The 24,636-nt window shown below is 35.5% G+C and overlaps 2 protein-coding genes and 1 long non-coding RNA gene across 4 annotated transcripts; 2 read left to right on the top strand and 1 right to left on the bottom strand.

Annotated features, from left to right (window-relative positions):
* Positions 1 to 585: 585 nt before the first annotated feature.
* On the bottom strand, positions 586 to 1,360 carry LOC131427637 (uncharacterized). Its single transcript, XR_009229296.1, has 2 exons — positions 1,205 to 1,360; positions 586 to 1,150 (listed from the first exon to the last, which is right to left on the bottom strand). It is a non-coding gene; the product is annotated as an uncharacterized LOC131427637 (long non-coding RNA).
* Positions 1,361 to 9,918: 8,558 nt separating this feature from the next.
* LOC131427633 (zinc finger protein OZF-like) lies at positions 9,919 to 12,042 on the top strand. Of its 2 annotated transcripts, XM_058591012.1 has the most exons (3): positions 9,919 to 10,016; positions 10,074 to 10,228; positions 10,284 to 12,042. In XM_058591012.1, the coding sequence occupies exons 2-3, from the start codon at positions 10,083 to 10,085 to the stop codon at positions 11,755 to 11,757; spliced, it is 1,620 nt and encodes a 539-aa protein (XP_058446995.1). In that variant the 5' UTR covers positions 9,919 to 10,016; positions 10,074 to 10,082; the 3' UTR covers positions 11,758 to 12,042. The 2 variants fall into 2 exon arrangements, with proteins under 2 accessions (XP_058446995.1, XP_058446994.1); XM_058591011.1 differs by having other exon boundaries at positions 9,919 to 10,228.
* Positions 12,043 to 22,412: 10,370 nt separating this feature from the next.
* On the top strand, positions 22,413 to 24,636 carry LOC131427632 (zinc finger protein 808-like). Its single transcript, XM_058591009.1, has 2 exons — positions 22,413 to 22,693; positions 22,756 to 24,636. The coding sequence occupies exons 1-2, from the start codon at positions 22,512 to 22,514 to the stop codon at positions 24,530 to 24,532; spliced, it is 1,959 nt and encodes a 652-aa protein (XP_058446992.1). The 5' UTR covers positions 22,413 to 22,511; the 3' UTR covers positions 24,533 to 24,636.

Below are 24,636 nucleotides of genomic sequence, written 5' to 3'. Positions count from 1 at the left end.
TAGGTTTACATAAAGGAATGAGTAATTTTTCGATCATCTCTCTTGAAGCTAATCGCGCAGTAATCAATAGAGCACTCGCAGAAATAATAGCTAATTTGAGGAAGGCAGCAATCTACGCATCCAATCGTAACATTCGAAACTAGCAGGTTTTGAAGACATTCAAAATATTTTTAAAGTGCTATATCGTTTAATTACCGTTTCAAGAGAAATAAGATACTTGGCAAGTTATTGAATTTATTTATATTGAACTAATGGAATACTTTTCATTGTCCTTATATAGTAAAAACAGTACATATTGTATGCAGAATAACAAAAGTACAGTAAAATACATTGTTTGAAAATTAAATTTAACTGTTTTTTCTATGTTCACCCAGTAAATGAACTACTGTTCAAACATTTTCCATATATGGAATATTATGGTAAATAAAATCTGATACGGTTGCAACATGGTTTGCTCAGTGTTACTACAATGCTTTTTGTTGAAAGAACAATAAATTTACATCAGAATCCAAGAGATTATAAAAAGTCACATCTTATTCAAATTGCAAATTAACATTAAACGTTATAGTTTTTGAAAGAAAAATGTATGGAAAAATTTGATTTTTTTTAATGTAAAGATACATAACCACCCCCCATTTTTACTGTAAAAACCGATTTTACAGTAAAAATTGAGGTTAAAACGTTAAATTTCATTGTTTCTTCGGTGTTCGGTTTACAATGCATTTTGTTGTAAAATAATGTATTTTTACTGTACTGTTACAGTTAATATTACTGTTTTGGTGCAGTTCATTTCTATTCGGGTAGCTTCCCGCAAGGCTTCAGCTCCGTACATCAGCAAAGCCAGATTCTGCACAAACTGTCCAACGCTCTTCGATTCTCTGTCTATATCTTCCAGTTGCTTCACGGTTACGTTAATATTTGGATCAGTCGTAAAAGTCTTTTTCAGACAGGAAAACATCGTTCCAGAACAGTCAAAGGATAATTCAATTTACCAGATCGATTGGATGAACAAGCTTGATTCGGTAGCGGAGTATATATGGTGAAACGATTTGGTTTTACTGATTGAGGCAGTGCTGAGGTCGTAGCAAAGCCACTAAAATCACTAGATCCAACTAGATTGCTGCTCCCTGCTGCTTCTTTTTATTCCCACCTTCAAACAAACATATCGTTAGTTTTTGTCCGTCCTTTTTATAACTATACATACCAACACTATTCTTTTGATCAGTTTTTTTGCTACGCTTAGGCATTTTACGCTTAATTAAAGAACAATAAATGCTTGAACGCGACAGGATATCGTAAAATCTTTTTTTCAATTCAAGGTTATAATGTGTGAAGTCATGTACACTGTTAATTGTTTTGGAAAAAACACAGTCGAGTTCAATAACGTAACAACATTTTATATTGTTCAAAATTTGTCTTTTATTTATTTAATAAACTATAATATCAGAGCTAATATTTGCATTTCGATGCATTCATTGCATTAAATAAAAATCATCTTAAAAATTCACAGAAGGTCAGGTGAGTTGACATACGTAATAATATTTTTTCAGCTGCTTTAGCAGTTGAGTGGAAATTCAAGAAAAAAAATTAAGTATACTTAAAAAAATAAAATGATGTATTTACGAAGATTCGTTTGGCGGTATCGGAAAAAACTTATATTTTCCAACAATTGCCATTTTTCTATGATTGTGAATTACTTAATATCCTAAGCTTTAATAAAAAACTATGGAAAATAATGTAACAGTAAGTTTTATTCTAAGACTGTTGGTTACACATTGCTTGAAGTTGAATCTTTACAATAAAAAACAATAATTACCATGGTATATATTGTTCTTTACGCGTTTGTAAAATAAAAGTTAATGTAAATTTCTATTCGGGTTCAAATTGGTACAACATGGTGTCGCATCCTTCACGCATCTCTTCTATTTAATAATTTAACATCGATTAAATCCATAAAGTTTGTTATTTCAACTAACGTTTTTGTTTGTTGAAATCATACAATTTTGTTGGTTTTTAAGAATAAAACGATATCGTTCAAACTATAATATGCAAGGTAGGTTTAACCGACGACACGACCAGGCACTCCGATGAAAACTAGGAATAAATATGATTCGTGAGCGATTTACCGTCAGTTACCAAAAATATAGCGACCCCTTGATAATGATAAAAAAAAATTTCTTCAGCAACACTGTTTGAGTTGCTATGAACTAGTTACCAAGGAACTCCATAATAAATAAACAAACCATTGCAGGAAGTTTTCGAAACTTTTCTATAGATTTAAAATTGTGTCATAAGCTCTCAATTTAATTAAAAATCAAGAATTATTCTGAAGGTATTATTAGACAAAATACAAAATTTGAAGACAAAAATATGCTTTGACAGACAGAGAAAGAAATTCTGGTATTGTAAAAACGAAATCACTAGAAGTCTTGAAAGCTGTACGTGACGACGCAAGCCATCCGTCGTCGGCTGGCGACGTTCAACTTGAATTCTCGTGGCCGTTTGAAGATATAGATTTAAAAGCTTACAACCAACGAATATAACCGTCCGGCCTTCATTCAACATTATCGTCTAAACTATACACAGCTTTTTGAAACTTTTGGGGGAAATGATATTATGAAATATGACGAAGTTAGACGCTTTAACATGTATGCTGATTGGCAACGTGGAGAAAAATCCGTAGCAGCGAATATATAAAGATTTGGCTAACAAATGGAAAAGATTTATTTAAGAAAGTCATTAGAAAGGAACATATAAGCATTCTGTATATAAGTGTATTCGTGCTTTCATATAAAAATTCTGAACTGGAATAAAAAGTAAAGTTCAAATTTTTAAGTGTCTTTGATTTGCTGGTTGAATGAAGCTGATATACCAGTTTGACTGTGAAGTTTCGCTCTGACGGATTTTATGACTGCAAACTTCACCACCTTTTAAAAACTCATTTACGTATCAGATAGTCGTCAAAGATCTAAGTCTAGTTACGTTAAACTATTTAACAAGCTTCGACGGATATTTAAACCATATGTGATACCGACAACGCATTAAAAGTACTCAATACAAAAGATGAGGAAATATGGAAACCTGATTCTGCTGTTCTTAATAGCCATTTTTTGTATGTTCGAGTTCCAGCCAGCCTCAACAAAAGCCTCTACAGTCCCATCGAATCATCGCTCTGGCATGTGATGATGCTGGAGAACTTTCAACTTACTGCTAAATAAGGATCTTCCATTCAAGGCAGTTCGTTTTGTTTACATTTTTTAGGTCTTTAATATGCAGTAACCAAGGTTATGGTAATTGTTATTCAAAATCAATAATTCATCGACTTCTGTTGCCAGTTTCAATAGTTTTCCAACCGATTTCGTTTTGACATTTCCTGTTACTGAGGGGTAGTTAAATTTGCGATACAGTTTCGGTAGACGAGTGGCAGGTCGTGTCGTCGGTTTAACCCTTTTATAACTATTTATCGAATTATTCACATATCACAATTGAATTCTGGTATATTAATTTTCATAGTATTTAACGATTCAGCGCTCTATCGTTTTGGTCGAGACAGAGATCATGCATCAAATATTTTTTGTAAAGAAAATGAGTTACGCACTATTATGCCATTTTAAAAAATATCCTTGATTACCTATACATACATTGAAAAACAACTACGAATTGAAAGAAGCAGATACAACTTTATTTATACAACGCGTAGAAACTTTATCCGCCAGAGAAAATAAAAATGTTCTGGTTTATAAGAAATAAAAATTATACGGCTTATTTTTAACTTAGTTGTAACAATACACAAATTACAGTTATCTGTAATAATAAACTGAACCAACTTTTTTCTTAATATAAAGATATATCCGGATAGAATCAACATAGACATTGTCGATAGTATCAACTCAACTTTTGTTGACATGTAATAAATAGTTAGTTTATTTCAAGAATTAAATCAGCGAGAACAAATATATTTTTGACCTAAATTTTAATTCAAACAAAACAGAGATAATTGTTGATGTTGATGAGAGATATTGATTCAAAACAATCATATTCCAGCTTGAAATGAACATAAATAAAATTCAAAAATCTACAATTACGCACGCAGAGAAATTGAACATGTTTGAAATAACAAAAAAGTTAGTAGTTTTTTAAATTTGATTTATATTCATTTCAAGCTAGAATATGATTGTTACAAACCTATTTCTCCCTTCAACAAAAACAATGATCTCTGTTTGATTTGAATAAAAATTTTGGTCCAATCAAACCAAAAATATATTTGTTCCGGCTGAGTTTATTGTTGAAACAAACTGACTATTTTTTACATGTCAACCAAAGTTGAATTAATGCTATCGGCAATGTCCTCGTTGACTCAATCCTGCTATACCTTAATATCAAGAAAAAACTTGGTACAATTTATCTATGATATTATTTGTGTAATGATACAACTAAGTTTACTGTTTAAATGAACCAGCATTTTTGTCTCCCGCAGAAGAAATTTGTACGTGTTTCATAAGCAAAATTTGATCTGCTATTTTCATTTCCTAGAGGGTTTCCAACAATTCAAGTGTAAGTATTGATGATTAAGTATATTTTAAAAATTTGCATAACAACAAATTTTCTTTACAAACAATATTTGATGCAGGTTCTCTGTTTTGGTCGGACTGATGGAGCACCGAATCGTTTGGATGCTATAAAAATAAAAAAACAGGGCTTTACGGCGGTATGTGAATAATTCGATCGTGTAGCGAAGGGAATAACGAAACGATCAAATGTCTTAGAAAATTTCAAAATTAAAAATAATTGTTTTCCAGAAATTTTTAAAACCAATATAAATCAAAATAAAAGTAGTATAAAATATAACCTTGTAAATTAGTTTGAAAGAAATCATTTTATTTTTAAAAACCAACAAAAATGTATGATGTCAACAAACAAAAGCGTTAGTTGAAATAGCTAAATTTGAGGTAATTTATTTCAACTAAAAAGTTTATGAATTTAAAGCGCAACAATTCTTAGTTTTATCTAAAGTTCGTTCAATTATAACAAATTTTTCAAATTGAATTCACTGTGAAATTGTTTGTCAAGAAATTGACAGGAACGCACAAGAAAAATATTTGTTGCTTTTATCAAAATGTCGTTTGATACAAACTTACACACTGAGTAAAACTTATTATCATGTTTTGTAGTTTCAAGCAGCAATATTTTCTATATCAAATCAGATTTTCTTTTGTCACTATTTTAACAAAAAAAAAAATCGTTGCGTAGCGAAAGCTGCACTGAAACCGTTCGTTTTTATCAATTGCACTACACCAGTGCTACATTTTTTCTGCACCGATACCACTGGTATAGCACTCATCAAAAGTTCTGTGTAGCTCTGTGCAATGGAATCGTTTATTGTAGTCAAGGGTTACTGTTCATGTTTTCATCATTTTTGTTCGTTTATTCATGCCATGGTGTAGCACTGCACCGGTGCAGTGCAGTTTAAAAACGAAAACGACATAAGTGAAAAGTAGGGTGGGACAAGTGAATGGATGGTGAGCAAGGTGGATCGATCAAGTAGAGGGGGATTTACGAAGTATCCGGGTCGTGAGTGGCTGGCGAAGAGCGGCCATAAATCGAGGTACATAGAGACGTTAGCTAGATACAGCAAATAACAACACCTCAGGACTAGGCTGATAGTTACAGTTTGAGTGAGTTCTAACATTATTATATAGATGACGATTCATTATGTTTGGTTATTGGTTCAGGAGTTCACTAATTTTCTCCAAAAGAAGTTAAGGTAGCGCTTCGCCGTGGTCACGGGAGTTCGCTGTCTATCGCGGGGTTTCACGCACTTTACCCATAATTGTGAGAAAACGGTAAAGAAAACGGAAATTCCAAGAACATACGATTCTAGATAATTAATTTTTCTATCGATTCGTATAGAAACTGTGCCTGATAAACGTTTTTATCGAAAGATTTCGTGCGAGTTTTAAAAATAAATGAGTTTTTCCTTATTCTTTCGCACGCACACAATGTCAACGCATGCATTGGGGTGTGAAAAATGCCACATGCGGTAGACGATAACAATCTTTCTTTCGTTTTCGTTGTCCGTTCTCTCTGTGTAAACGTTGAATAAAGATGAGTAGAAAATGTAAGTAAGTGTTACTACTTTGTAAAATAATTTCTATTCATGTTTCAGTAGAACCAGAAATCAGTAATGATTTTCATCGCTACTACACTGAGCAAAATGCCATAGTAACTGTAGCCTGTTTTCCATTGTCATTTCAACTATACGCTTAAATAGTAGCAACAATCATGATATACGACTATTCACCATCTGTATTGTATAAATTACTAGACAACAAAGACTACGACTTGACTAAAATATTTGTATTTATGACTTTTCTGGCATGGTCATCCTGACAATGGTAGTCATCTCAAATATAAGAACAAATAGTTAAAATCACAATTTCTAGTAAGGTGAAATTGCTCTCGAGCCTTGGTATATATGAGGAGCTAAATAGTGATTGCTACCATGTAAATATGTCCACAGTATAATAATGTTACCATAAATAGATACATGGTTCAAAAGAAATTATGAAGTTTGAAAACACTATTCATGTAGTCCATATCAACAGAATTTATGTAGTAAGCACATTATCGTATAGTGTTTTTTTTTAACCGACTATGTTTTTCATTTGTGCTGACTATACAAATTGTCAATAAACGGGTGTACTTTGTTATTGTCACATAAAGTTACAATACAGCAGACAATTTCGTAACACTTCAGTGATAGATTTGAAAAAAAAAAAGTATATTATGATTTATATTGTGCAATTTGAAAGGTCTTGCAGGTGAGTAAATTTTGTAGCCTTACTAGTTTCCGTCGTTGAAATTAAATTTTTCAACTATTTTTCCGGTAACGGCTGTTTTCTAGTGAAATCGACGTCCTGTATAATTTTTATTATTCGTTATCGGTCGCTGTAGAAACAACATCAAGCGATTGATGAAAACGATGAACATCATCCGATTCCCGGATTCAAATCGCTCGAATCCGACGGAAAAAATAACTATATATGGCAGGTGGGCATTGAGGCACAGACTAACAGACATGACAGTATGAGTAAATTCTTATAAAAATATTTTTTCGTGATGCACTAGTTCCACCTATATTGTACTGCGCGAACTATTTACTATCTGTACACCCCTTGTGTTATGTAAAAGTTTTTTTACTAGTTGGTTTCCCCTCGTTTGTCAACACCGATCAGCTGCTTGCAGGGATGCCTGATTTCATCAAAATATTTGAAAATGAATAGTCACAATAAATTATTGGATTACGTTGATAATATATTTAACTTTAGCGCGATGTTAGAAAGTAACCATTTATTTTTCTCAACGTTGCTCATCTAGATTATTTTTTATTGTGTTGGTAATTTTCACCCGAAATTAAGTGGCGGCAGACAAGAAGCAAGTAAATATTGTAACCAAACGGGTTTGATTTTGTATTGCGTTGGACGATGAGAAGTAGGCACAATTATGTATATAGTTTTGGCAATATGCATTAAATCTGTATCCTGCATGAAATTCGCATGGACGTATACAAATCAATACATTACAGGTAATTCTGTATGAATGGCAACTCTGTTGATAAATGAAAAAAATGAACACAGTCTAGATGACAGATAGGATGTTTTTGATAGGGTAACGTGGCGCCATCATGACACATGTGAGTACTGTCCCAAATAAAGGAATATTCGAAATGACCGTTAAAATGATTGCAGAATCTAATTTGAGTGTCCTGTCTGTTAGTCTGTGATTGAGGTTTGCATCTGGACTTGGCTATTAATTTCTTCCATGCTGCCCATTCCTGGTTCAGGAAAAACTTCACCGAACAGAGCCTGGGATCAACAGTTGCAACCAAGCAATGCTGCTCCGTGTCTACGTTGATAATCAATATTTCACCAGGCACATCATTATTTGATTTGATGCAAAAATAAAATAGAATTCAATGAAACTATTTTGTTGTTCTTGTTCTAGAATTCAAATTCATAAAACTTTTTAACATTAGCTCATGGTTTGCTGATCTTCAGCATTGTTGAATCAACCACTGCCTTTAGTTTCGAAATAACTAGAAGTGAAATGTCAAAAATACCATGGCTCTGGTTATAGCGAAAACTACAATGTAAATAAAGATTCGGTCATGGTTAGCTTAACCATCTCAATCGTATTAGTTTTTCATACAATATACTGTTCAATATTACTATTCTAGAGCCGATATCATTTATAGTAAACATGAACTTGACTATTGTTGAAATCATCTGATTTAATAGTCGACTGAAAACCACCATACTCGCATGGTCAGGTTGGCCCTCTGTATAGTAACTGTTACCATAATATTTTTCTGAGTGTAGCTTTGACGCTTTGTTGAAAACGTAGCACATCCCTACAAATGCGAGTTGTTTATAGCGAGAAATGGAAAAAAGAGAACAAAAGGTTTAACAAAACTCGCACGAAATCTCGCGAAAGAAAAGCTTTCTAACTAATATTTTTCGCCAAATGCATAGTAAAATCATTTACCTACAATCGTATGTTTTTGATTTTTCGTGAATCGGGTTAGTATTGGAGAAATTTGCAATTTAGAGTGAAATTTCGGCGACAAAGCAAGAGGAAGCAGTGAGTTGTCTCGCTTCGACTTGACCACGGCGAAGCGCTACCTTAATCTCAATAATTTTGTGACTTTTAGCATGTACATGTGCATCTAATATTATTAAAGGTTTGACATATGTAAATATTAGCTCTATTTCATTTCGCTATTTCTAAGCAATCCGGAAATAAATAAAGTTTAATATTTGAATGTTACAAAGGATTATTTTACACCCAGTTTTCCCAATTTGGTCGGAAATGGGTCGAGTAATCCACATAAATGGGTACTTTAATTTTGCCGTGTATGATACTTTGCCATCGAGCAGAGATGCCAGATATTTTCATAGAAAATCTGTATTGCTTTGTATAAAAAATCTGTATTAATCTGTATTCACTAATAAAATGAAATTCTTACAACAAAATGATGCTAAAAGATGTTATTCCAATAGATTGTGGTTGTAGGATGGTAGATTCAATCAGTCATTGCCGCGCTCACAAGAATATTCAACGACGAAATTTCATAGTTTTATTTTTTTTTGTTTAAATCCACAACAATTGAATTGTAATTCCATGTATTTATCTAGTTTGAAATTGTTCACTTCATAATTTGACATGGAATTTCAACACCCAATTCAAGTCAGGTCATACAATTCTCAGTTTGACAGTAAAGTTTCATGATGCCATCACTTCCTTGAATATCAGTTCAATTTGGTTTCAAATTATAAAATAAATGGATTTCACAGCAGATTTCCATATTAATTTGTGATTTGTCCATTGATTGATAGACTTTTATCTTGACACTGGAATCAAATACTAAAAGATAGCTTCTTACTGTTTGTGAGACTGTATAAATCTGTATTAAATTGAGGAAATCTGTATAAAATCTGTACTCTGTATTAAATCTGTATGAGCATGCAGAAATCTGTATAATACAGATAAATCTGTATAAATGGCATCTCTGCCATCGAGTCACTTTGACTTAAGAGTGTAGATCAAACGTCATGAAGGAAAGTGAAACATATTGTGCCCAGAATCAGACCCTGTCAGCTTGGAGCGAAATCAATTTTCAGTTCAGCAACGCCATCGCACGGCATCACATTCAACATATCATGTCAATTGTATGGGTGCGCAGTGCTGCTATTTTGGCGCGCACGAATTTGACATTTCTCTTCCATACTTATATGTATGAGATTCGATGCGGACTCACCTGAGGGCGACATGCTCGCAAAAAAGGATGTTGCCAATGATTTGTTCGAGAAATGTGAGAGCTGGATATCTTGTTAATATGATGTCTTTGCCAGAATGCAGTTTCCCAAAAACAGCTCTACCTACATTTACTTGAAAAATATTCAAGAAAAACTGTTTGGAGCTTACTATTCCTCTAGATTAGTCTCGGAAAATTTAAGGTATTCAAAAAATTAAACAAAATTATAATCCTACTACAAAACGCTTGATACTTCAAGCGTCTAAAGATGCAAGAAGAGTGTAAAAGTATATTTGCGGCTTGGAAAGAAACAATCGCTTCTTGCAATGAAATCAAAAAACATACAACTCTTCAACCTCAAATGGTTAGCGTTAAGGTCGAGCAGGACTGTCCAGAGCTTAGAGTTAGTAGCAGGTTTGTGGGTGTGTTGTTTTGATTAATATTTCCGCTAATGCTTACAACATTCCAGCTCCACAAAGTTGATAAATACTGTTACCTGCCCGGACCAAACTAATCCACCAATCGGTGAGTCTAGTCTTGACTGTCGATGTAATATTTGTGGAAAACAATTTATCGATAGCCATCTGTTTGCTATTCACATCAAGAAGCATTATCGTAAACCTCGACACAAATGTACGTTTTGTGAGACAGGATTTTCGTCGAAAGGGGCTCTTGCAAAACATATAACCTCTCACACAGGAGAAAAGCCCTACAAATGCGACGTATGCGGTAACGGGTTCTCTCGTGAAAGTAACCTGAGAAATCATATGGGAATTCACAATAGCGAAAAGTCACACATATGCGATGTGTGCGGTAGAGCCTTCCGGCGAGAGAAAGACTTGGCGACCCATAGTGAGGTTCACAGTAAAGAGAAATCGGTTAAATGTGATATCTGTGGCAAAGAATTGGTTCGTAGTGCTAGTCTTGCAGCACATATGAGAATTCACGTTGGTGAAAAAAATCTCAAATGCCATGTTTGCGGAAGAGGCTTTGTTCATTCTTCCAGTCTTGCGTATCACGTTGGAACGCATAGCGGCGAACATGCCTACCAATGGCAATGTGACGTCTGTGACAAAAAGTTTACCAACAGCAAGAACCTATCGGAACATAAACGAGTTCATAACGAGGATTTATACAAATGTACAATTTGTGGCAAACAATATCCGTATGCAAACAATTTGAAAGATCATATGAACACACATACTGGAGAGCGAGCCTACAAATGTGATGTTTGTGGTAAGGAATTTATTAAACGCTACAATCTCAATTGTCATATGCGCCATCATACTGGCGAAAGGCCATATAAATGTGATGTATGTGGTAGGCAGTTCCTTTATAACAGTAGCCTAGAAAGGCACATCGCGACTCATAATAGCGAACGATCGCACAAGTGCGACATATGTGGCAAGCAATTTTTCCGAAATACGGATGTTATAATCCATCGGCGCATGCATACCGACGAAAAAGCACACAAATGTAATATCTGCGACAAAGCTTATCTGGATTTGCCTCGTTTGAAACGCCACATGCTTCTAAGTCACAGTGCTGAGAGACCGTTCAAATGTGATTTTTGCTCGAAAACATTCGTAGACAAAACTTCACTTGCGAATCACGCTCCGGTGCATTCCGGCGAAACACCGTTCGGCTGTGAAATCTGCGGTAAACGTTTTAAGCATCAATCGTATCTTCGAACGCATGCACTTTTGCACACGGGCGAACGTCCGTACCAGTGTGCAGTTTGTGGCAAAGGATGTATCACAAAAAGTGTACTAATCGTACACCAACGCGTTCACACTGGCGAGAAACCGTTCGAGTGTGAGTATTGCGAAAAAAGTTTCATTAGCAAAGGATTGTTGGTACAACACAGGAGAAAGCATTCGGAGCAAATGATTTCGGAAACAATATCGTCAGTCGATGCGCAAGTAGAAGTTCGTAATGAATGATATTGAATATACTGGATTTATAGTATGCGTAGATCATAACGATGAGACGAATTGATTCAGTAGAATTAGAGTGTATGTAAGTAGCGTGACGACATCTCATCTGAATGAAAATAAAAATGTTGGCTACAAAACAAATTTACTGCTTGCGGCTGTTCAACTTTGGCAGGTCTTTGATTAGTTTGAAAAAAGAAACGATTGTTTCTAACTGGGCTGTTTATGTTACTCTACTTAAATACTTTCTAAGTTGAACGTATCGAGGCTTCAAATAAACGTATTCATTCTGAATTTCGACTCAAATTTGTTGATGTTTTGAAGACTTTATCCCTTGCGCTTCAATGTTAGCTGATATCAAAGACATCATATTAACAAGATATCCAGCTCTCACATTTCCCGAACAAATCATTAACAACACCCTTTTTTGCGAGCATGGCGCCCTCTGGCGAATCCGCATCGAATCTCGTACATAGAAGTATAGAGCATACAATTGATATGATATGTTGAATGTGATGCCGTGCGATGGCGTTGCTAAGCTGAAGACTGATTTAACTCTAAGCTGACAGGGTCTGCTGATATCTAATGCATTTTGACGCAAATGCGTCCAACTTTACTATTGGGCACCATTTCAGAATTTAAACTTTAAAAAGGAAAACTCAGGACGGGTGTTTGCCTTTCTCGTACCCGCGAAATATATGTATAGAACGAATCTACTCTTTCGTTCGAGTTCGAATGTTGCATTTTTATTCCGTTTGACTTGTATGATTCGATCGACTCTGGTTCGGGAACACTTGAAATTTCGCACACCAACCATCAAAGCTGTCAACACTATTTACACGTTCTATATTGTTTATATTATTCATACGAAACAGTCACACTTTTATAAACAAATTAGAACGATTCTAAAACCGAACAGACGTGCAAGACTTCAATTATTGATTCAATTTTAATAATAGTATTACGATAAGAATGAACTGTTGTGTTCCACACTGTGGTCGCACTAAGCATTTCTATCCAAACTAGACTTTTTCCGGTTTCCAAAAGATCCGGTAATACGTCAACAATGGGTTCGATTTTACGTTCAACATGAGATAATTCGTGTTTTCTCATCAAAGCTCAATTAATTGTTTTTAAGCATTAATATATAATAAAAAACATCTTTCATGTTTATTTCAAATAAAAAACCAAGTCTAAAAATTAGAATTTAATAAATATTTTTTTCTTATCATAAAGTTATTTAAAAAATCTGTAAATATGGCTACACTGTAGCCGATACGTTGGTATTTATTCCACAGGGCGAAAATGACGAGAAGGATGATTCGGAAGGAAGAATAAGAAGCCAGTTGTCAGGTCTTGTCTTAGTTGAACGCACCTATTCATGAACGTCACTTTGAGAGTGACAATAAACAATCATCATAATTTAGATTTAATCAACGAATATTGACGTTCGGAGACCGATAAATGCGAAACTTCAATTATTGATTGAATTGTAGGAGAGAAAAGCAATATTATTGATCTTACTCCTAAGGGGAACACTCAATATGACAACTTGATTGTCAAACGATATCATTTTGATCATATGTGAACACTTCGACATAATATGCATATCATGTCGGTATATCAAGTGATATCAGCACTAATGTGAACATGGTATAATCACAGACTAACAGACATGACAGTATGAGTAAATTCTTATAAAAATAATTTTTCGTGATGCACTAGTTCCACCTATATTGTACTGCGCGAACTATTTACTATCGGTACACCCCTTATGTTACGTACAAGTTTTTTTACTAGTTGGTTTCCCCTCGTTTGTCAACACCGATCAGCTGCTTGCAGGGATGCCTGATTTCATCAAAATTTTTGAAAATGAATCGTCACAATAAATTTTTGGATTACGTTGATCATATATTTAACTTTTTCGCGATGTTGGAAGGTAACCATTTATTTGACTCAGCGTTGTTCATCTAGACTATTTTTTATTGTGTTGTTAGTTTTCATCCGAAATTAAGTGGCGGCAGACCAGAAGCAAGTAAATATTGTAACAAAACGGGTTCGATTTTGTATTGCGTTGGAGGATAAGAAGTAGGCATAATTCTGTATATAGTTTTGGCAATATGTATTAAATTTGTATCCTGCATGAAATTCGCATGGACGTATACAAATCAATACATTACAGGTAATTCTGCATGAATGGCAACTCTGTCGGTAAATGAAAAAAATAAACACAGTATAGATGACAGACAGGATGTTTTTGATAGGGTAACGTGGCGCCATCATGACACATGTGAGTGCTGTCCCAAATAAAGGAATATTCGAAATGACCGTTAAAATGATTGAAGAATCTAATTTGAGTGTCCTGTCTGTTAGTCTGTGGTATAATGTTCGAAAATTGAACAACTCGAACGAATTATATTCGAGTTCATACAAAACTCGGACGGAATGCAGAATGGAAATTGCACATTCGATCGGAATATTTCGAATCGATCGACGTACAGAATAGGGGTGCTTTACTCTTTGCAAAAACATATGCAATCAATCACAAAGTATGTTACGCGATTGTTTAAAAATATCACCCAATTCATCTTGAATATCATACGCAGAAGTAACAGGAGCACAGGATATTGCCACAGACTAACAGACATGACAGTACGAGTAAATTCTTATAAAAATAATTTTTCGTGATGCACTAGTTCCACCTATATTGTACTGCGCGAACTATTTACTATCTGTACACCCCTTGTGTTATGTAAAAGTTGTTTTACTAGTTGGTTTCCCCTCGTTTGTCAACACCGATCAGCTGCTTGCAGGGATGCCTGATTTCATCAGAATATTTGAAAATGAATCGTCACAATAAATTATTTGATTACGTTGATAATATATTTAACTTTTTTCGCGATGTTGGAAGGTAACCATTTATTTGACTCAACGTTGTTCATCTAGACTATTTTTTATTGTGTTAGTAGTTTTCACCCGAAATTAAGTGGCGGAAGACTAGAAGCAAGTAAATATTGTAACAAAACGGGTTCGATTTTGTATTGCGTTGGATGATGAGAAGTAGGCACAATTATGTATATAGTTTTGGCAATATGTATTAAATCTGTATCCTGCATGAAATTCGCATGGACGTATACAAATCAATACATTACAGGTAATTCTGTATGAATGGCAACTCTGTTGGTAAATGAAAAAAATAAACACAGTCTAGATGACAGACAGGATGTTTTTGATAGGGTAACGTGGCGCCATCGTGACACATGTGAGTACTGTCCCAAATAAAGGAATATTCGAAATGACCGTTAAAATGATTGAAGAATCTAATTTGAGTGTCCTGTCTGTTAGTCTGTGATATTGCTACGCCAATTAAAACGCTGCACCTATTGTGTGCACTACTGTTACTTCTATGAATCAAATTCAAGCTAAATAGCTTTTGTAATCTAAATAGTGTAGTGTAATCAAATAGCTGGATTTAAAACAGCCTTTCGTTTCTATAATCACTACTTGGCATGTGGAAAAATATTGTTGTTCATATTGATCACTCTACGTGCACTGAGAATATCAAGGTCATTGTTTCCTTGTTGCGAATTTATTCAGAAGAGATTTTGTTATTGATGAAAATATAATAATTAAATCTTTCACGAATCACTTCAGTGTTGAACTAAAACTTAGTGGAAATTCAGCAGCGAAATATCCTCGAAGACTATTCTCCCTTTCGAAGCTCTTTTGAGCAATTTCCTGTGGGTAAAAATTCGTCATCAAGTTACGCTGACACAAACAATCGTTTGTGAACTTCGAGGTTTGGTGCATCGTTCGCAGTGTGAGATTCGCTTCAAATAATGGCGATTACAGAATGCAAGTTATCAAATTCGATCGAAGTATTCCGACTCGATCGAAGTACAGAGTAGGAGTAATAGTGTAGTTGGAATTGGTTTTCATGGAGCTCGGCGTGATGTGCCAGTACGTGATCGAATGCCAAACAATCAACAACAGGATGTTTATATTGAAGATTAAAGGCTATTTCTTCAATTGCAGTATCATCAACGTACATTACCCACGCGAGACAAAACCCGATGAATAGAAGGAAGCATTCTACGTATTGAGGTTTCTATGCCCGATGAAAAATGAACGGCGGCACTAGTGAAAAATGGAAGGCCAATACGTTTCCTGATGAAAACAAAACAATATGTAAAAGCGATTCACACGTAGCATCAGGCGACTATCACCGGCATGGAACGGTCACAAAACAACAACATTAATTGTAAGCAATTCATATGGAGGGGCACTACGTCAAGTTCACGGAACATATTAACGTCGAAAACAAACCAATCTCGTTTGCATTTGTGGTTGTAAGTGAGCTGTCAGAAAGCCTAATAGCGTATCACCTGTCAATAAGACGAATATGCGAGACACGACCGGCAAAAGAATGACACAACTTTCTGTGAATGCTTAAAAAAGTACTCAAGGCTACTGAAGTCTCATCAGTATTTAAAGCAGTTCAAATTGAACCACTATCTCCCCCTAAGGGCATGTTCAGGAGTGTTCTAGTTCTAGATGCATAATTTATGTCAGTTACAAAATTTAAATCTGGATTTTATAACAAGAAAAACTGGCAGCCCCAGCAGTGTTTTACTCGTGTTTCAAATATACAAAAAATAGAACGGCATCGTAGACCACTTTTAAATTTGACAGAAGAACTGGTCGAATAAATAAAACTAGAACGGCTTGCTGGGGATACGATTGTTCCAGTTTCTGTTCTATTATAGATCTTCTATATAGAACTTCTAACTGCTGAATTTGTTCTAATAGTTCAATTTGAACCGCTAAGCAGACGCAAAGTTCACACAATTTATGTGACACTTTAAGGATTTTCCACTGTTGTGCCATATTTTATCTGACGTTTCGGGCGAAAACGAGTGACGACCGATTAATGGTCTTCATCTGGAAATATCGCAGAATTTAAACATTTAGGGGTTTTTGGTTTGCCCAAAAAGTTTCGTTTCGATTCCTTCGCGTTTTGCCTTCGGCTTATCAGTGCTTGAAGCAGTTCAAATTGAATTGAAATTAACCCTCGATTTTTTTCGAAATCATTCAAAAAAATTTAAAAATTTCTTCTTTCACGCCAAAACTACAAAAACAGCAGTTTGGGTCATAGGTTAGTGTTCACATACCACAGTAAAATCGTACGACACGACCTGCCACTCATCTATTAAAACTGTATCGCAAATCTGACTACTCCTCAGTAACTCGTAACGTCAAAACGAATTTGCTTGAACATTTATTAGAACTGGCAACTCGATTTGATAAATGATTGATTTCGAATATCAGAAACCTTGGATACTGTTTTTCAAAGATATGTTTATGAAGATAAACAAAACCAACTCGGAATCGATAGACCAGTCGCGTATTTTACCACTTTGTTTATTTTTATTTTTTTAAAAACATATTAGAAACGTATATTAACTCATCGAAAATGAAATATTTGAAAGAATGTGCACCCAAAATGAGCTATCTCTAACAACACGGACAGGACTCAGGACAACCAGTACTCGATTAAAGGTACCGTAGACTAGGGTTACTCATTTTGACTGAATTGGGATCCACAAACGAAGTTTCGGAGAAAATCGTGCAATGAAAATGAATTTGAGTCACAAAACAATTGTTGTAGTTGTACGGTAGGGGCAAATCAGTGAATTATTTTAAGCTTTTTCTTAGCCCAATTTCCATCAATCCAGATTTAGTGGGATTGTTATTCAAATTGAATTGGTACTACTCACAAAATGCGGGCACTTATCTTAATCGGTTCATATGGAAAACGTTAGCGGCCACTCACCCTAAACACACAGACTAACAGACAGGACACTCAAATTAGATTCTTCAATCATTTTAACGGTCATTTCAAATATTCCTTTAGTTGGGACAGTACACGCATATGTCATGATGTCGCCACTTTACCCTATCAAAAACATCATGTCTGTCATCTAGACTGTGTTTATTTTTTTCATTTAGTTGCCATTTATACAGAATTACCTGTAATGTATTGATTCGTATACGTCCATGCGAATTTCATGCAGGATACAGATTTAATACATATTGCCAAAACTATATACATAATTGTGCTACTTCTCATCCTCCAACGCAATACAAAATTGAACCCGTTTTGTTACAATATTTACTTGCTTCGGGTCTACCGCCCCTTTATTTAGGGATGAAAATTACCAGCACAATAAAAAATAATCTAGATGAGCAAAGTTAAGAAAAATAAACAGTTACCTTCCAACATCGCTAAAAAAGTTCAATATATTATCAACGTAATCCAATAATTTATTGTGATGATTCATTTTCAAATATGATGAAATCAGGCATCCCTGCAAGCAGCTGATCGGTGTTGACAAACGAGGGGAAACCAACTAGTAAAAAACATTCACATAACACAAGGGGTGTACCGATAGTAAATAGCTCGCGCAGTACAATATAGGTGAAACTAGTGCATCACGAAAAATTATTTTTATAAGAATTTACTCATACTGTCATGTCTGTTAGTCTGTGCTAAACATTCCCAAACCATTAATAGAGTTTGCCAACGAGCCGCTTTTGCTACAATAGAATCTTAATTTCTAGGTTATATTGACGCTATCCAATCGCGCGGAACGAAAGAAAGCTGAGCTGAGATAAAAAGTGGAATCTACATCAACGGTAAAGTAATCTTATAAAACCAAAGTATTGAGTGTAATGGAATATCCAATTAAAAGTTGGTTAAAGTTACGATGGAATTTTGTTTTGCTTGAATACTTTGAGCTTTGTAAGAAACCGTTCCGCTGAGTCTCAATCTGTCTGACATAAAATTTTCGATTTGTCCAACATAATTCAGATGCATTCAAAATTCAATATGCTATCCAGATGTTATGAACATACTTTTAATAAATATTTTGTTTTCTTCAAAATCAAAAATGTATGCATTCCCGTCCGACTCAACGAAGAAATCGTTTTCAACAGCACTTTTGCGATCATCAGAGGCCACACTCGAAATTTGAATTTACAGACATCTTTTAGATTATATCCAGCTTCAATCGAACCCAAATTCTTTTGTAGCTCTCTGGAAATACCTCTTCCTTTAAATTGTTTATTTATTTTGGGATCCTTGGTAACAAAAGTTCATAATAACTTGAACAGTGTTACTTGAGAAGATTATTTTTATCATTATCTAGGGGTCACTATATTTGTGGTAACTGACGGTAAATCGTTAACAGACAATTTTAGTGCCGATTTTTCTTCGGAGCGCCTGGTCGTGTCGTCGGTAAAATAATTTTATTATACATAACAAAACACGAACTCTTCCATACTTGTTAATTCAATGAAACAAAATCATTTTAACCAGCCATCTGACACCGGTATGCTAGCACCAGCCATCTGAAAGTACACCGAGATACTCATCGCGACTCTCAAATTGTTGAAATTACTTCCACTTGATGTCCCAAAACACTATCTACTGTATTGTAGGTAAACAAACAAGTTTTTGTGAGAGAATCGACCCAAAATTATCTAATTTTCGTGCAATAAACAAGGTAAACCGTAAACATTTGCATTACTAATTGTTTATTCAAGTTGCAATCAGTTGACTTTGAAGTCGTGACAGGGGGCCGATTTTCACATACTCTAAATAAGTAGGTTTCCTTTCTTCAACCGGAACGTATATAACGTAAATAAAAGAGAAAGTGCTAACATAGAGAAATTTCCGATACGGAAAAATTCTATTTTTTTATTTTTGAATATAAAAACATGGTACGAAACTGAGTAGCAATTGGTGAGAGTGTATGACAAATGAACTCAAATTAATAACTGATTAATTCATTTGCACAGTGTACTTCTCACCATAGTAAACATAGAAGGTTTTGTGAATGATTTATCAATTTTATTCTGGATTTTGTTTTCTAATTAGGTTCGAATGAGTATAGGAGTAAACATTGAAAATGTCAAGCGATTCGGAACGGCATCCATGAACCCGTTTTGTTACAATATTTACTTGCTTCGGGTCTACCGCCCCTTTATTTTGGGATGAAAATTACCAGCACAATAAAAAATAATCTAGATGAGCAAAGTTAAGAAAAATAAACAGTTACCTTCCAACATCGCTAAAAAAGTTCAATATATTATCAACGTAATCCAATAATTTATTGTGATGATTCATTTTCAAATATGATGAAATCAGGCATCCCTGCAAGCAGCTGATCGGTGTTGACAAACGAGGGGAAACCAACTAGTAAAAAACATTCACATAACACAAGGGGTGTACCGATAGTAAATAGCTCGCGCAGTACAATATAGGTGAAACTAGTGCATCACGAAAAATTATTTTTATAAGAATTTACTCATACTGTCATGTCTGTTAGTCTGTGCTAAACATTCCCAAACCATTAATAGAGTTTGCCAACGAGCCGCTTTTGCTACAATAGAATCTTAATTTCTAGGTTATATTGACGCTATCCAATCGCGCGGAACGAAAGAAAGCTGAGCTGAGATAAAAAGTGGAATCTACATCAACGGTAAAGTAATCTTATAAAACCAAAGTATTGAGTGTAATGGAATATCCAATTAAAAGTTGGTTAAAGTTACGATGGAATTTTGTTTTGCTTGAATACTTTGAGCTTTGTAAGAAACCGTTCCGCTGAGTCTCAATCTGTCTGACATAAAATTTTCGATTTGTCCAACATAATTCAGATGCATTCAAAATTCAATATGCTATCCAGATGTTATGAACATACTTTTAATAAATGTTTTGTTTTCTTCAAAATCAAAAATGTATGCATTTCCGTCCGACTCAACGAAGAAATCGTTTTCAACAGCACTTTTCCGATCATCAGAGGCCACACTCGAAATTTGAATTTACAGACATCTTTTAGATTATATCCAGCTTCAATCGAACCCAAAATCTTTTGTAGCTCTCTGGAAATACCTCTTCCTTTAAATTGTTTATTTATTTTGGGATCCTTGGTAACAAAAGTTCATAATAACTTGAACAGTGTTACTTGAGAAGATTATTTTTATCATTATCTAGGGGTCACTATATTTGTGGTAACTGACGGTAAATCGTTAACAGACAATTTTAGCACAGACTAACAGACAGGACACTCAAATTAGATTCTTCAATTATTTTAACGATCATTTCGAATATTCCTTTATTTGGGACAGTACTCACATGTGTCATGATGGCGCCACGTTACCCTATCAAAAACATCCTGTCTGTCATCTAGACTGTGTTCATTTTTTTCATTTACCAACAGAGTTGCCATACATACAGAATTACCTGTAATGTATTGATTTGTATACGTCCACGCGAATTTCATGCAGGATACAGATTTAATACATATTGCCAAAACTATATACATAATTGTGCCTACTTCTCATCCTCCAACGCAATACAAAATCGAACCCGTTTTGTTACAATATTTACTTGGTCTGCCGCCACTTAATTTCGGGTGAAAACTACCAAAACAATAAAAAATAGTCTAGATGAACAACGTTGAGTCAATTAAATCGATAGTCCCACGACAAAAGGGCCTAACTGTAAATGAGAGCCTCTCTTTGTTTACTTTCTCTTTTGATTATTACGGAGCCATTATTGCAAATTCTCTAAAGTTTCCAATATAAATCGAAAGCTTGTAGTTTTACCTTGAATGTTTTGCGAAGAGTAAAACGTCATATATGAAATCAGTTCGGTAAATCATGAAAGAAAAAGTAAACAGCCCTTTTGTCGTGGGACGGTCGAAATGGTTAATCGCGAAAAAGTTAAATATATTATCAACGTAATCCAATAATTTATTGTGACGATTCATTTTCAAATATTTTGATGAAATCAGGCATCCCTGCAAGCAGCTGATCGGTGTTGACAAACGAGGGGAAACCAACTAGTAAAAAAACTTTTACATAACACAAGGGGTGTACAGATAGTAAATAGTTCGCGCAGTACAATATAGGTGGAGCTAGTGCATCACGAAAAATTATTTTATATAAGAATTTACTCATACTGTCATGTCTGTTAGTCTGTGATTTTAGTGCCGATTTTTCTTCGGAGCGCCTGGTCGTGTCGTCGGTAAAATAATTTTCTCATACATAACAAAACACGAACTCTTCCATACTTGTTAATTCAATGAAACAAAATCATTTTAACCAGCCATCTGACACCGGTATGCTAGCACCAGCCATCTGAAAGTACACCGAGATACTCATCGCGACTCTCAAATTGTTGAAATTACTTCCACTTGATGTCCCAAAACACTATCTACTGTATTGTAGGTAAACAAACAAGTTTTTGTGAGAGAATCGACCCAAAATTATCTAATTTTCGTGCAATAAACAAGGTAAACCGTAAACATTTGCATTACTAATTGTTTATTCAAGTTGCAATCAGTTGACTTTGAAGTCGTGACAGGGGGCCGATTTTCACATACTCTAAATAAGTAGGTTTCCTTTTTTCAACCGGAACGTATATAACGTAAATAAAAGAGAAAGTGCTAACATAGAGAAATTTCCGATACGGAAAAATTCTATTTTTTTATTTTTGAATATAAAAACATGGTACGAACCTGAGTAGCAATTGGTAAGAGTGTATGACAAATGAACTCAAGTTAAAAACTGATTAATTCATTTGCACAGTGTACCTCTCACCATAGTAAACATAGAAGGTTTTGTGAATGATTTATCAATTCTATTCTGGATTTTGTTTTTTAATTAGGTTCGAATGAGTATAGGAGTAAACATTGAAAATGTCAAGCGATTCGGAACGGCATCCAGAAGAAGCCTTAAATGTACAGACTAAAAAGGAGAATGATAAAATGCAACCGCAAGCGTTTGAAGCTGTTGTGAAGCAGGAGCCCAGTGTTTGCTCAGATGGTTCCGTTATGGGACAAGCCGAAGAAGTAAAACCAACACCTGAATGCATCAATAGGTTTGCTGTGTTTCAAAAAAATGATCGAAAAGCTCTGTTTTTAGTATTGTTTGTATTTCTAGTACTGCACTGAACAATGAAGTTCAACCATCCGAAGACCGTCCATACAAGTGTGACATTTGTGATAAGAGATTCGGCAAACTGTATCTGCTTACTGGCCACATGCGCATCCACACTGGCGAACGGAAACATGAATGTGACATATGTGGCAAACGCTTTTTGACTAGCAATCACCTAACCAGTCACCGGCGTTGGCACACCGGCGAGAAGCCTTTCGAGTGCAAAACCTGTGGCAAAAGATTCCCACAGCGCGAAGCGTTGGCCTATCACCGGGCTATTCACAATACAGAGCGAACACATAAATGTGACATATGTGGCAAATTTTATCTTCGTAAAAGAGACCTGGTCGTTCATGGACGAATCCATAGCGCAGAAAAGCCTTTCAAATGCGAAGTGTGCAATAAGGAGTTCAAACATCACAACAGTCTTGCGTATCATGTAAGCATTCACAGTGAGCCATCATATAAATGCGACGTATGTGGTAAAAGCTTTCGCAGGGAAAAGGAACTGGCCTCGCACAGCACAATGCACTTGAAAGAAAGATCGCATATATGTACCACTTGTGGCAAAGGATTTCATGACGATAAACGTCTTGCTCGGCATACGCTCATCCATAACGACAATAAACCACATAAGTGTGAACACTGTTCCCGAGCATTTCGTACTAAAGTAGAACTAACGAAACATACTCGTGTTCACACCGGTGAAGAGCCGTATCGTTGTGATGTTTGTGGCAAAGGATTCAAAGATGCAGGCTACCGCGCATTGCATATGAAAATGCACACCGGTGAGAAGACTCACGAATGTACACTTTGTGATAAAAAGTTTTACTCCGGAAGTGGTTTGTCGATGCATCTGCGCAGTCACATTAGTGAACGAGATCACAAATGTGACATTTGCGGCAAAGGATTTCAAACACCCAGCCATCTGGCGCAGCACGTGCGCATCCACACGGATAAACGTCCCTACAAGTGTGAAATTTGCGGCCTTGAAACAGCGCAAAGTAGTTATCACGCTCGACACATGCGTCGTCACGCTAAAGGCCGAGCTTACAAATGCGAAGTGTGTGACAAAGGATTCACGACCCAAAGTTATTTAAATTTGCACATGCGTTTGCACACCGGTGAACGGCCGCATATCTGTGAGATTTGTGGTAAAGGTTACACCGGTGTTTCACTACTCAATCAGCACAAACGTATCCATGTCGAGGATCGACCCTACAAATGTGACATTTGCGATAGAGGTTTTATTACTACGAGCAATCTTAAGAAACACATTCGATCGCACACCGGTGAACGTCCGTACAAGTGTGAAATATGTCTGAAGGCTTACAGTTCGAGTAGTGCTCTGACGCAGCACATACGCAGCCACACCGGTGAGCGACGGCACAAATGTGACGAGTGTGGTAGAGAATTTTTTAGAAAGGGTCACCTCCAGCACCATAGACGAGTACATACCGTTGAACGACCGCACAAGTGCGACATTTGCGACCGAGGATTCTTCGAAGCCCACGAACTCATCGTCCACAAGCGCACCCATACCGGGGAAAGACCATTCGAATGCGATATTTGTGGCAAATCCTATACGAGAAATAGTGAGCTTAATGTTCACAAACGGATTCATGTCTATGGTAAGCTGAGCAAATGTTCGATCTGCGGTAAAGTGTTCCTAGAAAGTGAGCATCTTGCGATACATAAGAAAGAACACGAACAACAATTGGAAGCAATTGAGCAAGGGCTGGAGACGGACATTGTGATTAAAAGTGAAGATGTTAGATGAGACTACTTATTTCGATAGCCTGATGACTTCGAGGGTTTGTTCGCTTCCATGTATGCGTCATAGTTTATTCAGTTAAGTAAGCATGTCAGAGGAATTTAGTAATA

Source organism: Malaya genurostris, chromosome 2 (genome assembly GCF_030247185.1).
Source record: "Malaya genurostris strain Urasoe2022 chromosome 2, Malgen_1.1, whole genome shotgun sequence".
Lineage (NCBI taxonomy): Eukaryota > Metazoa > Arthropoda > Insecta > Diptera > Culicidae > Malaya > Malaya genurostris.
This window is presented reverse-complemented; position numbering and strand designations above follow the sequence as displayed.

Coding starts and splice junctions, on each gene's coding strand:
- LOC131427633 (XM_058591012.1), top strand. CDS start 10,083: ATGCAAGAAGAGTGTAAAAGTATATTTGCGGCTTGGAAAGAAACAATC. Junction 10,229..10,283: donor GAGCTTAGAGTTAGTAGCAG/GTTTGTGGGTGT, acceptor ACAACATTCCAG/CTCCACAAAGTTGATAAATA.
- LOC131427632 (XM_058591009.1), top strand. CDS start 22,512: ATGTCAAGCGATTCGGAACGGCATCCAGAAGAAGCCTTAAATGTACAG. Junction 22,694..22,755: donor ACACCTGAATGCATCAATAG/GTTTGCTGTGTT, acceptor TTGTATTTCTAG/TACTGCACTGAACAATGAAG.